The sequence below is a fragment of the Delphinus delphis genome, chromosome 16 (genome assembly GCF_949987515.2).
Source record: "Delphinus delphis chromosome 16, mDelDel1.2, whole genome shotgun sequence".
In the NCBI taxonomy this organism is placed as follows: domain Eukaryota; kingdom Metazoa; phylum Chordata; class Mammalia; order Artiodactyla; family Delphinidae; genus Delphinus; species Delphinus delphis.
Window position 1 is genome coordinate 31,366,098 of NC_082698.1, and position 18,222 is coordinate 31,384,319.

The following is an 18,222-nucleotide window of genomic DNA, read 5'->3' on the forward strand; positions in this document are numbered from 1 at the left end:
TGGTACCTCTTTAAATTTTAGACTTACAATCTTTGTAAGTTCTTCTACGGTTTCTGGGATCTTTAGGTTTTCTACTGCTTAAATCACTTTTGGCAATTTATGTTTTCCTTGAAAAAAAAAAAGCAATTTCCTTCACATTTTCTAAGTATACCTCCATAAACCTTACTTTTAACAATCTATCCTACAGAAATAAAAGCACAACATAGAGATATGTATCAGTAGCACTTAAATGTCCACGAATAGGAAAATGATTAAGTAAATTATGGAATATCCACATGAAAACAATATAAAGAAAGAGGTATATGTATTGAATTGCCTTGGAAAGATATTTATTGTGAAATTTTTTTAGTTTTCAAAAAAGGAAGTTGCAGACTAAGGCATGTAATATATTTTTAAATTAGCAGGAAAGAGCCTTGTTTTTATGTCAGAAGCAAAGATCCTATGAGTACATGTTTGTACATAGACAAATTTATGATATCCTTCAAACTACTGATAACAGGTTAATTTATTTTAAAGGAATGACAGCATGGCACAGCAAAAACAAAATAAAATAAAACAAAAACAAAAAAACAAACAAACCAAAACAACAGGGAAAGAATCATCAGATCTCATAAGAACCTTGACTGAAACCAAGAAGGCAATGTCACTACCACAAGTCTTTACTGAGGCCTGCCTGTATATTCCTGCCCTTGAATTCTAGGAAATTCTGTATCCTTAACATAATTCCCCCTTTTCAGCTAACATTAGCTTAAACTAGCTTAAGCTAGTTTTATTACTTGTAACCAAAGTTTCTTTCTTTTTGTTTTTTTTAATTGGAGTATAATTGCTTTACAATGTTTTGTTAATTTCTGCTGTACAAGGAAGTGAATCAGCTATATGTATACATATATCCCCTCACTCTTGGACCTCCCTCCCATTCCCCATCCCACCCAGCTAGGTCATCACAGAGCACCCAGCTGAGCTGCCTGTGCTATACCACAGGTTCCCACTAGCTATCTATTTTACACATGGTAGTGTATTTATGTCAAATCTAATCTCCCAATTCATCCCACCCTTCCCTTCCCTCCCTGTGTCCACATGTCTGTTCTCTACGTCTGCATCGCTGACATTAAGTTAATAGATCAATGTTGACTGTGTTTATTTCACAGAAAGGAAGGTTTTGTGATGATCCTTTAAAGAGTTAAACGACTTAAACATGTAAGAAATGAGGAAAGGTTATCTAGACTAGAAAAAAAGAAATATTAGAAGAACTGCAGGATCTAGATCACAGACAGAATGGCAAGGTTAAGTAAGAAGACTACAGAGGCGGGCTTCCCTAGTGGCGCAGTGGTTGAGAGTCCGCCTGCCGATGCAGGGGACGCGGCTTCGTGCCCCGGTCCGGGAAGATCCCACATGCCGCAGAGCGGCTGGGCCCGTGAGCCATGGCCGCTGAGCCTGTGCATCCGGAGCCTGTGCTCTGCAACGGGAGAGGCCACAACAGTGAGAGGCCCGCGTACCGCAAAAAAAAAAAAAAAAAAAGAAGACTACAAAGGACAAATTTGAACTTGAAATGAAAGGTAACAAGGAGCCATCCATATTACTTTATGAGCAGAGAGTTATGAAAGCAGTACTTTAGAAATAGTATTAGAATGCTACTAGACAGCAAGATATATTGGAGAAAGAGAGTAAAAATAGAAGTGAGAAAACTAAGAGGACTAAGTGACAATCCAAACAAAAAAGTGAGGAACCAGAGAACTGGCAGTGTTAGCATATGTTAGGAATCACACAGTAGGTACAGAGAAAGTTTTTAAAAGATGATTCCCAGAATAAAATGCCAAGGATAGAGACTTAGAGTGAATCAAAAAGTGCCATTCCTGGAGAGTTTTTTTTGCTTTCTACAACAGAGTTTTGTTTTGCTTTAAAAAGCAAAAACATTCTACAGTGTTCAGCTTTAGTGAAAAGGTATAAAAAGAATCTATGTGCTAACTCACAACGTTCTAGTTGCTCAAACATTAAACAAAGAACTAAAAAAACTCTTAGTTTAGCCCTATTTGTGACTCAGCATGTACCTCTGTAACCTAACTTGTCACATTAATTGTCCATACACAGTTAAGAAAACTGATTAGTCATTATTTTTTATAACTACTGCATTCCTTGAGTTATTGAATTTTTCTCTGCAGAGATAACTGAATGCAAAACAATCATATAAACATACAATTGGAGACAGAACAAAGCAGCATGCAGCAGGAAGAGCTTGCTGAAAAACATAAAGTTCTGCCTAAAAGGAACCTAGAATACACAAAATACTAAAACTCTTATTTTCAAAGCAGAACCTATTTTATTTTATTTTATTTTTTAATTGGGGTATAGTTGTTTTACAATGTTGTGTTAGTAGAAACTAACAGAACCTATTTTAATGTCCTCAAAATAAACTATTATCTTTTCATGACTTGGAACATTTTGGGCTTACTCTTTTTGTAGCTGTTTTAAGTTTTCAAAAAGTTTACCCCAGAAGCTGACACCTATCTTATTTTAAAAAAGTAAAAAATAAATATTGTAGAGATTTATATTGAAAGTCAGCTCCCTTCAAATCATTGTGGTCTAATGACCTAACTTACCACAAAAAAGAGAAATAAAAAGTTAAGTATGCAAATGTGATCAAGTACAGATATAGAAATATTCAAAATGCTAGTGTACATGTAAGCCACATACCATTCAGGTAGATTTGTGACACTGGTATACAATTATGAAGGAGTTTAAAATAAAAATTAAAATACAGAAGCAGTTCCTGACTCAGATGAATCTTCTTTTTACTCTCTGAAACTGTAACTGCTCACTGTACACACACACACAGCCCAACACATAAGATGCTTTCTGCTCCCCAATATATACACCTATATTTACCTTTGTTCATACTGTTTCCTTTCACCAGGCTTGTCATCCCTCTTTCTCTTAATTCAATTCTGGTCAAACTTCTTTTCTAATTCTACTTCCTGTAGGGACATGAAACATTCTGCAATACACACTAATTTCCCCCCTTCTCTGAATATTCATTTCAAGGATAGCCATTGCGCATCACTTTATTACACTTTTATCGATACATCATTTCATTTTTAAGTTTTACCTCCCAAGATAACTTATAAGCATCTTAAAAATAAGTTCTATTTTGTATTTCTCATTTATCCCTCTCAAAAACCAAGAAGACTGGGCACACAGGGACCTAACAAATTCTTAATTCATTTATTCTTTTATTTTCGTCTCTCCATCCCCACTGGCATCATCTTAGTCCACTGTCATCTCTAACTTGGATTAAAATAATAGTCTTCCTAACTGGCATTCATGCTTTCCCCTGCCCACCAACCCTTCTCTGAATCCATTCTCCACACAGAAGCAAAAGTGATCTTCTTAATATAAAACAGGTTACAGTATTCTCTGCTTAGAACTCCTCAGGGGCTTCCCAAAGCACTTAGCAAGCAAAATTTAATCTCTTGGCCAAGGCCTGCAAGAAACAGTGACATCTGGTCCTGGACTTCACTCTTCAACTTCATCTCATGCCACTCTTCCCATCTGTAAATATACTCCAGATAAGCTACCATATATAGACTCTCAGTTCCTCGATACTCCCTTCCTATCTTTCTTATCTCAGGCCTTTGCACCTGCTACTCCCTGCTTGAAATATTCTCTCTCCCATTCCTCAAATGGTTAGATCCTTCTTATCTTTTAGGCAGCTCAAATGTCACCATCTCAGAGAGGCTTTCCCCAACCTATAAGCCATTCCCTCCTCAAACAAAAAAAATTGTTCCCTATTTTAGCCCCTTGTATTTCTTTTTCTATAACATTTTCCCCTCTGGCAATATTTTATTTATTTGTCAATTTATTTTCTATCTGTCTCTACCACTAGAATAAAAGCACATAAACACATGGACCACACCTGTCACGTTCTTTGCTATACCACCAGCATCTGGCACAGTGCTGGCCTTGTAGCTAGCACCAAATATGTGCCGGCCTTTGTTCTAAACCTTGGGAATACAGCAGTGAATGAAACAGACAAAAATCCCTCCCCTCATGGAGCTAACACTCTACTGGTTATTTAGATAATATCAACACAAGTAAATTATATAATATAGTCAAAGGTGACAAATGCTGTGGAGAAAAACAAAGTAGAGAAGGAAAGGCAGAACCAGAGTTCTAATTTTAAATACAAAGTCAGGGAGACCTCACTTGAAATTGTCTGTTTTGAGCTAAGATCTTAAGGAGCTGAGGCAGACAAGCAGCATTCCAAGAAAAGAAAAGAAAGAGTAAGTGCCAACACCCTGAGTGTGGAGTGTGCCTAACATGTCCGGTGAACAGCAAGAAGTTGGTCAGTATGATGGGAACAGAAAGCACCAGAGGGAAAGCAGCCGGAGAAGATGAAATCAAAGAAGTAATGAGGAGAGCTGCTGGAGCATTTCGGGTAGAGAAATAACATGAGCTGAATCGTTTTTTGAAAAGATCACTTTGGCTGCTATGTTAAGAACCCAGTATTTGAGAGGGAGGTAAAAATGGAAGCAAGGAGACCACTTTGGAGACTATTATACGACAATTACCCAGGTAAGAGATGGTGGCTTGGTAGAGACAATAATGCATGGTCAGACTTTGAATATATTTTAAAGATAGAGCCTATAGGATTTGCTGACAGACTAAATTTGGTCTATGAGAGAAAGAAACACATCAAGGATAACTCTGAAAGTTCTGACCTCACCAACTGGAAGAAATGCGTTGCTCTTTACTAAGAAAAGATAGTGTGGGAGTAGTAGGTTTGGAAAGGATATCAAGAATTTGGTTTTGGTCATGTAGAATTGGAGATATCCAGTTGACATCCAAATGGAAACATGGAATGTGTAACCGAATACAAAATACAGAGGTCTAGGTGTTAAGATAAAATTTGGGGAGTTATTAGTCTGTGTATATATATGTGTATGTATTTTTGTATATAGAACTGAATGAAAGGGGTAAGTAAAAAAAGAGAGAAGTCCAAGGCGTGAGCCTTAAGATACCCTAACATTTAGAGGATAAAGAAGAGAAGAGCTGGTGTGGCTGAAAGGAATGAGCAGTGAGAATGAAGGTAAATTAGGAGAGTGGTACCCTCAAAGCAAAGTGAAGAAAGTGGTTCCAGAATCATAATGATCAACTCTGTCAAATAAGATGAAGACTGAGAAATGACCCCTGGACTTAATGTCAAGAGTGCTGGTGACACTGATTAGAATGGTTTCAGTGGCTCACAAACATGAATTTAAGAGAAAATGGGAAGAGACATAGAGGTGTAATACAGACAACTGTTTCAAGGAATTTTACTACAAAGGACCAAGAAATAGAGGAGTTGGAGTTTTTTGATTTGTTTGTTTTTTAAAGGTAGAAGAAATTATAGTATGATTGTATGCTCATAAAAATGATCCAGTAAAAATGTTAAAATTAGTGATGGAAGAGAGAAAGAAAAGAAATGCAGGCAATGTCCTTTAGTAAGTGAGAAGAGATGCAATCTAGTGAACAAATGGAAGAGTTGAACTTAGAAAAGAACAAAGATAATTCACCTGTAGTTACTGAAGAGAAAGAAAAGGACATCAGCAGGTGGGTAGATGTTATTGTGAGAGGTTGTGGACAGAAATGCCTCATTTAAGTCTACGACAGGGGTTGGCAAACTACAGCCAACAGCCAATTCTGGCCTGCTGCCTATTTTTGTAAATTAAGTTTCATTGGAACACAGCCACATTCATTCATTTACATATTGTTTATGGCTGCTTTGGTGTTACACAGCACCTGATAGGTACAATAGAAACCATATGTCCACAAAGCCTAAAATATATACTACCTGGCCATTTATAGCAAAAGTTTGCCAACCCTGGTATATTGGAATCTCTGTTAACTCTTTGAGCTGAGGACCAGATAGAAAAGAAGAAACAAAGAAGAAAGAAGAAAAAGAGAAGAAGATAAACAAAGAAGAAAGAAGATAAACAAAGACCTAGGAAACAACAGCATTTAGTGAGAATGACACATTAACCTATACATCATTCCTAATACCTGGAGCTCTAAACAAATATTCTATGAGTAATCAAACATTACTTTAATTTCACTCCTTATCTCTTTTCAAATGTTTTTATAACTATCGCTATATTAGTTTTGAACTGGCTTTATCTCTACAGAGGAGGTATGGTTTCGCCACTGTACTAAGGGAGCTCTCAAAAAGAACGAGGTAAGAAGAAACTACATATAAAACACAGAACAGCATCGCAGGTTAATTACTTTTTTTTTTTTAATTTTCAAGGTGGATGGTTATTAGCAACAAGATCTTTTCCATGACAAATAAATATACACCACTTGAATACACTTATTTTATATCTTAGCATCACAAAAATGGTATCACACTGAAAGAAATACAAACATTTTACTCAAAGAAAGCTCCACCTTACTAGAAAGAAGCAAAATTTCTGCCTGGCTTTCCAAATACCTCACACATAGATTTACCTAAAACAGCCAACCTTATTTCCCATTACCTCTCATTCCCCCAAAATACAAATTGTTATTGTCAAACCAGTCTCTTCCCAATCTTGGATGAGCACTTAATCATTTTCAACTCCATCCATTCTTCAATTATTCTTTATGCCTATCAAAACCCAATTCATAAGTCAAAATCCATTTGAAGTTATATCTCCTTTCAAGAAACCTTTCTAGACTGGGCCAGCCCTCACTAATTTCCTCCCTATCAGAACTCAGACTTACAACCCATATGACTGTGCATTCATTTAACCTTTTTAGCCATTTGTATTATGTTTCATGTATATTAATCTGGATTACTTAACTAAACTATAAGCACTTTGAAAGCAAAGAGCTCCTCTTATTCTTATATATTACTAAAAAGCTAAGTACACCACAGATTATTCTCAACACATGCTTGTTGATCTGTGTAACCTAAGTATATAAAAATGTGCTGTATTAGAAAAAGTCCACCATCCACTCAGCCAAGTATGTACAAACCTTGACTACCCAGGCAGGTGCACATACTTGTACATACTACTATGTATCCGATAAATATTTGTAGATTGAATGAAGGACTAAATACATGTATAATGAATGAATGCATGCATGCATGCATGAATAAAAGGTATCTTTTATAAGGCAGAGGGAAAGGGCAAATTATGTATGGACGTGAATGATCAACTTGAAGCTATAGATCTTAAATTCATAAAGGCCATATATTCATCAGGAGGTTTTCTGCTACAATTCAATTCAAACTAACTTATATGCAGAATTTTGGGCCAAGGGACTGGAAAGGACACCAGGGTAGCAGACAGAATCAAAAAAACCCCATAGATACCTCATACCATGGCTCCTGGGACTAAAAGTGGTACTCTACCTCCATCTATCTCCCATCTATATGGCTTCACTTTCACCTACTACAAATGCGGTTCTCATACACATAGGAAAGAATGTCACTAGCATCCTCCCAGATTAACAACATTAGAGAAAAGGGAGCATCTTTCTCCCAGCATTCATATATCCATTTCAAAGGATTCTGATTGGCTCTGCTTGAGTAATGGGCAATCACTGTTGCAACAGGGACGACTGGGCTTGCGTTATTAACACTGATTCATAAGACAAGACACCAACCACTCATAACAGGGGAAGGATGGTTCCCCAAACCAAGAGATACTGGGTTGACGAAAACAATATGCGTACACACATATATATACGTCTTCTACCAGCCACAACCTCCAACAACTCAATTTTAATTAGGAATTGGTGATGACTTTACCATATTTTGAAATTATTTGACTTCCTATAAAGCCAATATTTGTTTTCAGCTATTACCACTTTTTGAAATGAGACCCATATGAAACCCACTTAATTTTCCTAAGCTTCAAGTCATGCACCTGCATTCCAATATTCTGACACTGGTTTCATGCAGTCACACCAATCATGATTTTAAAATTTTAGTCAGATTTTGATTATAATTTTTAAGCTCAGATAATCCAAATCATTTTGATCTGTTACCATACAGCAGTCTCTTATTTACTTCGTTACACGTGAAGCTTTCATTGTTCACCATGTTACTTTTTTTGAGTAGTTTGGCTCAAACTTAGCAAAGAAAACTCTTAGCACTCAGCATTTACTTTCTCTGTTAAGTAGCAACACAGTACCCATGTGAATCTCACGGTAAGAGATCAAACAAATGTTATATACGAAGAAATGACACATGTAAATGAACATAAATGATAACCTGGTATCTCAACTTAGCTTTGTTGCTCTCTTACTGTAGTTGTTATATTACCTTAACTTTTAATAAAATAATTTGTACCTTTGTGAAAAATGGCCTGAAAAAAAAAAATCCATCTGCTAGTAAAGTTCACAGAACATGGTTACAATTACTAAAGTAATAATTTAAGTTGGTATAGTCTACTTAAATTATTTTAGTAGTTACATACACAATCTTATTCCTAACTTAGGGTTCTACTTATGGGTATACATTTGGTGAGGGGAATTATATGATACTGTGATATCCCCAAATCTATCCAACACAAACAGCAAGAGGCACTTGTGTTTCAAGGATAAATATGCCACGTTTTCGTACAAGGGTAAAGTATTTTCCACTGAGTGCAAAGCCTTCCTTATTATAACACCATGGATTTGTTGGCAGGCATTTTTCCTTCTTTTTGTCCAAACCAGGATATTCAGACGACTGTTTCCAGGAAACCAGTCATAACTTCTATAGTGATTCCTAAGTCCCTTTTCTGTCTCACAATGCAGATATCATTAATCACAATACAAATATACATTAGATAATTTTTATTTAGGTGCATTACTTTGCACTTACTAGAGCAAAACAGAAACACTCTTCTGGCCATTTATACAGCTTCAAAACATCTTCCTACCGTATTTATCTCCATCATCCATTACCTAGGAGCCCTTAATGTCATCTTTATACTTAGAAGGATGATACAGTTAAAATCATCTTTAGATTTCTAATGCAATGTTGAAACATAAACTATGAAACAAAAAACTACTTTTTTTGCTTCCATTAAAATGAAAACCCACATGTATTTTATTTAGGCCAAAAGTAAAACTATAACTTACGGAAATTCATATATAGGTAACTATTCCATTTTGCCCAATATTAAAACATATTAACTTACTACTTAATAGACTATGTACTATAGTACTTCAATCTTCACCATACCTCTTTCTTCAAGGAACAAAAGGCACACAATTTAATGCTTGGACAAAGCCACAATCAGGAGCAGTGATCAAAAGAAGAGATGATATCTGGAAATGAAGACCAAAATTTTAAAACTTTGACTGCAAAAACTGTCAATAAAATGTTTTTAAACTTTTGATTCAGTTATGCTTCATAGTCAATGTATGTGTATAAATTTAGAAGAAAAAAATCTCTCTGCACTTAAGACAAATAACCTATCATTGACACCCAGTGATAACATGTCATCAATTTACAAGTCACAAAACTCAAAGCTTAGAAGGGAGCTTAGAATCAATCTAATTCAATATCTTCATTTATTACATGATAAGGAAAATGAGTCTTGTCTAAATTCACAAAGCTAGAACTAGAATCTGGATCTGATTCCAACCTAGATATCCTACCATGATAATGCTACCTCTTAATACTCACTTCTGATATCTATGGTTCCATGAAAACTGCTCACCATGTGAAGCCAATACCCCATATAGAACCGAAATACTCATAGCCTACACATCTGATATAAGATAACTAAGAATACTTCCAACTTTAACTCTTTTCTTTTGCTTATAGTGCTTTGCCAAAAAACTTTTAGTAGAGTAACTGAAGGAAACTGGGCAAGATCCAAGTCTTTTATCTTTAAAAAAAAAAAAAAAGCTGTATTAGGTGATCTACAGTACACAATGCCTTAACAAAAATAAACAGGAAAGTAAACAATAAAAATATATTAAAAGAGCATGTTTAAAGTATATTTTAAAGTCAAACTGTAGAGTTATGCTAAAATATATCCCCTCTGGAATGTTTCAAGATATAAAAACTTTGGGATCACAACAGACTACACTATTACCAGACAGGATAGGAGAAGATCTGAAGTGTGATGATAAAAATCGCAAGCATTTAAAAGTTCATACATTATCAATGTGCAAAGTAGATATTCACTGTGGTTGCTGTCCTTTTATCCTTCCCAAATAACAGACATAAAACGTTTTGAATTGATACTTGTACTTACTTTTCGTGGCAACAACAAGGAAATATTTGGATGTGCAGAACAGGTGTTAGATACCTACATTTTTCTCCCTCCCCACCCTTTTGTTAATTTTCTAGATCTAGGATTCATCTTATTTATGAGAATTTTAACAAAAATCAACATGGTCTACTATGCTTACCGTCCTCATGAAGTGCTAACACCCTGAAAAAAGTTAATACAATGCAATGTCTTAATGAATTTCAGGAAAATTCAGTTTTGCTGAAAGATAATGAACCCATTTCTATTGACTTGCAGTTAAACTCTGAAAAATGTTAGGGTACTTCACAGAATCCATTTAAGTGATTTCTATCTGTTCAACTTGAGTACAATAACTTTACAGTACACTCAAATCAGATCCCTTCCTGCATGAAAAACAATTCAACCATTTCAGTAAACTAGGCCTAACACATAGACGTTCAAAGTTAACGAAATTCCCACCCTGATGTACAGTTTGGTGGTATGTTTCATCATCATGACAACCGCTCAGAGTTCAACACTATTATGTATTCTTTAAACATTGACTTATTTTACTTTTCTAGTGTTTTTTTAAGTTTTGATATCCAAACATACCCAACGAATGTTTTCGCTAAAATTGTTCACAAACACTAAACGCCCCCAAATTTAAACCTAAAAAGAAAACTGAACCTGGACTTTTGCATTCAGAACGTTAAAGCTACCGTATTTGTTTCATTGGTCTACTTAAGAGCTATAACATTTTACCTTACATACATTCATCCTATATATTTTCAATTACCATAGCCATCTAGGAAGAGACTGTCTACTACTTGACAATAAGGACATCATGTTAAGAACAGACTCAAAATGGACCCTACAAGTAAGAAAGCCAGTTACAAAGAAATCCATCTGCCACTGGGTGTGGTTGGGGTCTGCACGGAAGAGCGCCCTTGGCCAACTCTGGAGGAGGGCGCGCGCGCCAGAGACTTGAGCATATCTGCAACAACAAAAAGACCTCCAAAGACCACAGACTGAACCCACAATGGGGACGCCGTCGAGTCGGGGTGCCGTGGACCTGCGAACCTACAGCTCGAGGGGTGCGGTCTGAGGGGTGCCCAAGCAGTCTCCACCAGCCCCGGTACGCGCCGAGTGGGTGCTTCGAGCGCCGCGCGCCCCGCTCCGTCCCAAACACCGCGCCCGATCCGCCCCTTCCTCCGGGGCTCGGCTGCCCCTCGGGCTCGCGGAGGCACACTGTGCCGCGCTCCCGCTCCCGTTCCTGGACTGTGGGAGAGTGCGGAGTTCAAAAAGCCTCGACGTAAAGCAAGCCCAGGCTAAAGGACTGAAGGTTAGCTCTGGCAGCCTAGGAGCGCCTAGAAAAAGGACCGACTTCTCTAGAAAAACTTTGCGACAAGTTAGGCGGAAGCGCTGAATGGCCGGGACTATTTAACAGACGCTTCCTATCACGAGAGGCGGAACCCTGAGAGGGTTCGGGGGGTCCTCCAGCCCCCACAAACTCGCCCTTTGCTCCCTGGCTGGCTCTCTATAAGTCCCGGCATCCTAACAGGTCTGGGCGGCCCCGCTCACGGGGAATACCTGTCGTGGTCCCCATTGCCTGCGAGTCCCTGATGGCGGCCATTATGCTTCCATCCGGGTATTGCCGAAAAGCCGATCGCAGCACTACCGGGAGCGCTCGCTGAGGCGGAGGGATTCGTGCCGCACCTGAGGCGAGCGGAAGAGGACGGAGGCCGGCAGGGTCCTCGCCCCACCCTGGTGAGTCTAGGCCACGGAGCTGGGCTCGCTGCTGACCTCTCGTTTAGCGCGCTTCACGGGTGCCTGACACGGCAGTGGCTCGCTCCCCCCCTTGGCTCACCAGCAGCTGGAGAGAGCCTACTTTCAATGGAATGAGAGACACACCTCCATTCTATGCTCTTCAGAGAAGACATCAGAAGCAGGAACTGTGCTCTTGGCAAACCCTTGCTTGACTGGGAATGGTCTCAACCCTGAGATTTTAATCATTTCCGGCTTTGCAAATGGCGTCTCCCCCACTCCTTCCTTTTGACATGGCAGGGTTTAGCAGCCATTGCAGCCCATGTCAACGAAGGAAGCTGCCACAAGCAGCGCTGGAAGACATATTGAACTCCAAACATGTACATATTTAATAATTGATCTGAAAACCATCGTTCAACAAGGGAGGCTCTCATCCCCATCAAAGGAATCTTTTCCAACACTACACACAGGGCTGACAAAGAGGTCAATTAATATGATTAGGTTTGCGCCAGGGGCCAGTATGGCTCTTCCATCCTTTAGCGGATTTCTGAAATGAAATCTATTAATTGACCTCACTTTTTTACATAAATTAACCTTCCTTGGGAGGGGGTGGGGGTTGTTATGGTGGCAACTTTTTTTTAAATGAAAAAAATAACGTGACTGGAGGGGAGGGATATGCCAAAATATTAAAAGGGGCAGTGAGATAGAATTTTTGTCTTCTATTTTTTATGTTCCATATGTTCTTAGGAAGTATATATGCCGTTTGTGATTGAAAAAAAAAACTTTTAAAATGTTAAACATTTTTCACTGTCTTAGAGTATGATTTGAAAATGTTGACATGTAACCATACACACGATTTTCTGCATCCTTTAATAAAAATGTAATCTGTGGAATCCTCACTCTGTCTTTAAGGAATTTTCTTATCACTGTCTACTGGTCTACATAGTTCAAAAAAAGGAAATGAGGGGTAGTACACATTAGGTGTGTTCATATATCTTGTACTCGTATGCCTGTATAAAACACACAAGGAGAAATCTTACATAAACACCTAAAGGAATGCCAATATGGAATGAAGAACATGTTTACAAAATGGATTTTATTTTGCATTAAACATCCTCCTCCTCTCTCCCGTCTTTATTTCCATGCAAGTCAGACATGCACATACATCACAGAGGAAAGAGAAGTAGGATTTTTTTTAATAGCAAAAAAGATGATGATAATTGGGAACATGAACAGTTATTTTGTGTTTTGATATAATTTTTGTTTTTTGTTTTTCACATTAAGAAATTTCACCCCTTTTCTCTGCAGTACATACAACTTCACCCTTGCATTATACATTCACCTAAAAAATCTTGCAAACCTGCATATGTTATGAAAGAATTAGATTGTACGTTTATATCGGCCCCAAACTTGTCTCTTCCCTCTTTTCTTCCTCCATCTGTATCACACAACCTCCATCCACTCTCTTGCCCTCTTTTTAGAACATTAAGGTTAGCACATAAAAGGGAATGAAACACAAGGAAGGAAAGACGATGGTTAAAAGAAAGAGCGAGAAAGAATACAAAGAAGAGGATATTGAAACATAGCTTAAGAAAGGAGTCTGGATTATTCTATACTTCACAAAAATAGTTAACATATAAGTGGAAATTACATGTCACTCTAGGGATTCACACCTTCGAATCATAGATAACATCATACCACAATAAAGTTATAACAAGCTTATATATGCATTTACAAAAATGTAAGCACGCTTTTAGTTGTAGCTTGTATATCATAAGCATTATAAAAATGATAACTGTTACAACCATAATTAAAGAATTAAATGATATTAATTTGGAGAACAATTCTCTTTAAATGGCTGTCTCCTTTTTGCTGATCTCTCAAGTCCACACGCCCTACCTCCAAAAATATAATCAAGTGTAACCAGAATTGGAAAAATAGAGATACCAAGAGCCTGGGTGATCTAGCTTAAAGTGCTCACACTTCTTGGTTAAGAAATTATAGGTTGATTACTCTCTTCAGTTTATCAAACAAGTGTTAGTTGAACATGAGCTTCAAGTATCATCCTTCCCAATGGCCTCTGCAATGTTTGTTATTCAATATTTATTCAGCAGACATTTTCTTGAACACTGTTTATGTGCCAGAAACTGTGCTAGTGATAAGAAATGACCCCTCATGGAGTAACAATTATGATGGGAGATTTTTGATACCTAAAAGATTTCATGATTCAACACAGCAATTACAAAGGTGGGATTTCAGACACTGTGATAGGTGATGAGAAAGATATTTTTTAGGGTAGGCATCCCTGCCAGTTTCCTCTCAACTCAGACTTCCTAGATGACCAAGACTTTGGATATGCTATTTCTATTGTTTTTATTAAAGATAGTAAAGTCTCTCTTAATTCTTTCAGTGGATAATATATTCAACTGTGAAGAATGTTAAACTATATAAACTATATTGGCCTTACATAAATATTTTAGGGCACCTTTCCCTGTCTTAGAGAGAATTATGTAAAATTCTAAGATTCACTGTATCCTGAAGGCAAGAGAACAGAGGGCTCAGATAACTCAAGGCCTTGCAAAACTAAAAAGAGGGAATTGAATGCTAGTTAATTATATTTCTTTTAAGAACAAACCTGGTACATATATATGTTATATATACTCCTTTGTATACTTTTATATGACTAGTACATTTCATTACTTAAAGTTTTAAAAAAATAAAAGTATAGAGTTTTCCTTCTTTCTTTCTTTCTTTCTTTCTTTCTTTCTTTCTCTCTCTCTCTCTTTCTTTTCATTGTTGTTGGAGATTAAATACTACGTAAATTAATTTGATGTTTTGTGGAAAGTTTTTTTTTTTAAAGGGTAAACCTAATTTCTGTGAGACCAGTGACACTGCATCATGTTATTATCTCTAAATTACACTTAAGAACTTGTAAGAGTAGATTATTATGGCTCATTACTCCAAAATTTCCAAGTTACATCCATCTGCACATTTCTCTAACTCCTCTCTTTAAAAAATAAAAGCCTAAGCCCAGGTTGTTTACTTCTTTTAATAATGCCTTAATACTGCTATATATGATGCCTCAGAAGTCTTAAAATTGTATTAATGTTGTGGTTCATGTTCTGTTTTTGTTAATGTCGTTTGTTGGGAAAGTGGAGGATGTGAGGAGACAGGTCCTTAAAGTATATCCTGAAATGTCTGATGGAATAAATGAGAAACAATTATGAAATTTAAAAGAACCAATAACTCATTTCATTTAGCTTTACATGCCTTGTTCCTATTGACATTAGAAAATGTCAAGGTGATGAGGAAACCCTGGAGAACTAGGATAGCAAAGGATTTAAGTGTATAACACAGCAATAGGAAGAGCATAATTTGTCAAAGAGGGAAGAATTAAGTGCAAAGGAGGCAGAAAAGCTCTATTCTAAAACTTTACATATATGTATGGAAAGATATCAATTGGAAGTTGGAAACACAGAGGAAACCATGTGGATGAATATAAAGGCACACAAAAACACAGCTAGGATTGATATGAGAATAGATTCAGAAAGCCTCGGAGAGATGGAGGAGATAAATGATACTATCAAAGTATAAATTACAAGAGTGGCCCAGAGTTCAGTAATCATTTTGGAATGCCTGCTAAGGGCCAGGGGATACAAAGACCTGCTCTTGCCCTCAGACACAAGGTTCATCTATGTTGAATACAGGGACCATACAACTCAGTTTGCCCTGGAAAGCCCTGATTAATGCCTGCTTTCCCTAGCTCTCACTCTTCCAGTCAAAAGTGTTCCAGTTTGGACTATAATTGTATGGTCTACATATGGTCTGTATGATAAAGGGAAAGTGCTGGAAATCTTATCTGTTAAGAGCAAATAATCTCAGAAATGTTTGACTTGCTTTGCTCTTGCTCAGAGAAACTAAACAATTCTTCAGTGGAAAGAAAGAAAGCAGAAACAGGAATTATTAAGGTGAATTAGGGCTAATCAACAAAAAGGAAAAAGTTGTTCATGATGTGATGGGATGAGTGGATTGGCCACAGTGATCAGAAGTGGCTTTGTGGTACCTGGTCTCTCATCTCTGGGGTTCTTTCATTCCTCTCTCCTTAAACTCACACTCCAAGGAACACACACTAATGGACACATACTGACTATATGTTTTCAACCTGACCCAAATACACATTACCTGAAAGAGGAGCACAAGCTCCCCAGACACGTGAAAAGAAAAATTAACAGAAAGAAAGATACCAAACCAAACAACATATACTATATGATGAAGAATTATTATAACAGAAAGACAAATGTTTTAAAATAAACATGCTAAATATACTTAGATGAGGTAAGATAGTACATAAAGAGATGAGGGAAGATAGTATATAAAGCAAGAGCAAGAAATCATTGGAAAAATGTAGAAATATAAAAAGACAAGAGCAAAATTTTCTGTCTTATTTTATCAGGGAGAAAAACCTATTCCAATAAATTTCTCCTTATATTTTATTGGCCAGGACTGAGTAACATACTCTCCCCTGGAACAAAGGAAATGGCAACGGAAAACAGGATTGTTGTGATTGATTTAAATCAATTATGATTTATACCCTGGGAATGGGCAAATTGCCACCTGAGAAAAAATAGTAGTTAACTAGCAAGGAGGAGGATGCAATGAAACTTTTGGTTTGCAGTGGAAGATGTTTGGCATTTGCTACTATCAAAATAAGAGGGAGAGATAACCAGGAATTATGGAAGAACAAAAGAGTACCTATAAAGTAACCTTAGCAATTCACAGGAAATACAGAAGAACATATTAAACTACACCATGGGGATAAAATCTGCTATGAGCTTTAGGAAACTGCACAGGATAAATGACTTGTTTTCTCAACCAAACAAAAAATTGCAAGAAAAAAAAAAAGAGAGATGGAAGGGATATCTATAGATTAAAGGAGACCTAAAATGCTTATCAATCAACTGCTATATGTAGAAGTTAGTTATTTAAATCCTGATTCAAGCCAAAAGACAAAACACACGTAAGACATGTCTGAGACAATTGGAAATTTGAAGACTGAGAATATTTGATGATATTAAGAATTGTCTTGTTAATTTTTTAGGTGTAATGTATATACTGTTATGTTTTAAAAGTTTATCATTTAGAGATACATGCTGAAATATTTACAGATGAAATTGATAATGTGTCCAAGATTTACTTCAAAATAAAGAGGTAGAGGTATACGTGAGGGTATGGATGAGATAACATTGGCCTTGAGTTAATAATTGTTGGCCCTGGAAGACGGGCATAGAAGGAACCATTATAAAATTCTGTCTATTTTTGGTATATGCACTACATTTTTATATTTTCCATAGTAAAATATTTTTTAAAGTTGTTACAAAGGGAAGGAAGGGAAGCTGAAGGAGAGCCTATAGTCAAGACATTTTAAATTTCACTGATTTCCTAACAGTGGGAGAAACTTGGAGGGAAGACTAGACCACAGCAGAAAAGGGAGATACTATCCTGAGAGTCCGTTTTCCATTTACTGAATAAATCAACTGCGAGAGAGAAATATCTCCATACACCATAGGTCTTCACTTTAATTTATCCTATCACCAATATGGCCAATGTTCCTCAAAAAACAAGAAACCAGAGATATGCAAAAGGAACTGGTCCTTAGGACAAAGGGTGGAGATCCAATGGATTTAAATGAAAAAATGCCCAGATGGACACTGAAATTACACCACTGCCTTTTCCCCCCTCTAGTGAAATGGAAGGATTCAAGAAAATTATCATAGAGGTTGACATTTAGGGTCTTTCAGTAAAACTCTAAGCCTCCTCAATAAAGTCCACTAGTCATAAGCAATCCATTCAACACTCAAGTGCCTCACCTTTAAATATAAAAGCTTTAGGGAGCCAAAAATCGTCAGAAATTTAAGAAAAGCTTACAAAAACATAGACTGTTTTTTGTAAAAACAATATCGAAAACAGAAAAAGTAACTGAAGAAGAGACTCAATGCGGCAAGCAGAAGAAAGCAAAACAAAACAAAAGCACTATTATATTTCCAGATGGATAAGAAAATATATTGTATCTATGAAAGAAGAGCAGAAATACTATGAAAAAGGAATATCCTGAGGCCAAGAAAGCACTCTTGAAAATTAAAGGTGTACTCTTAAATATTTAATAAATAGTTTTGAAGATAAAATTCTAATTACTGCCCCCCAAAACAGAAAAAAAATTCAGAATTAAAAAATCAAAAACGTTAACAAATTAAAATCTAACATGCAATTA

At 36.7% G+C, this 18,222-nt stretch overlaps 1 protein-coding gene across 10 annotated transcripts in view; it reads right to left on the reverse strand.

The window, feature by feature from the left end:
- Positions 1 to 11,880, reverse strand: part of ZNF518A (zinc finger protein 518A) — a 65,189-nt gene extending 53,309 nt beyond the window's left edge. For 7 of the 10 annotated variants that reach the window (XR_009522409.1, XR_009522410.1, XM_069541524.1 and 4 more), the window contains exons 1-3: positions 11,781 to 11,880; positions 9,191 to 9,276; positions 2,884 to 2,972 (exon numbers count right to left, since the gene is read on the reverse strand). Coding sequence is in view for 1 of the 10 variants with exons in the window: in XM_069541524.1 (XP_069397625.1) it covers positions 2,884 to 2,920 (37 nt within the window). In the remaining 9 variants the exon portion in view is untranslated. The other 3 variants (XM_060034391.1, XM_060034393.1, XM_060034392.1) reach the window with 3 other exon arrangements.
- Between the last annotated feature and the right edge of the window lie 6,342 nt (positions 11,881 to 18,222).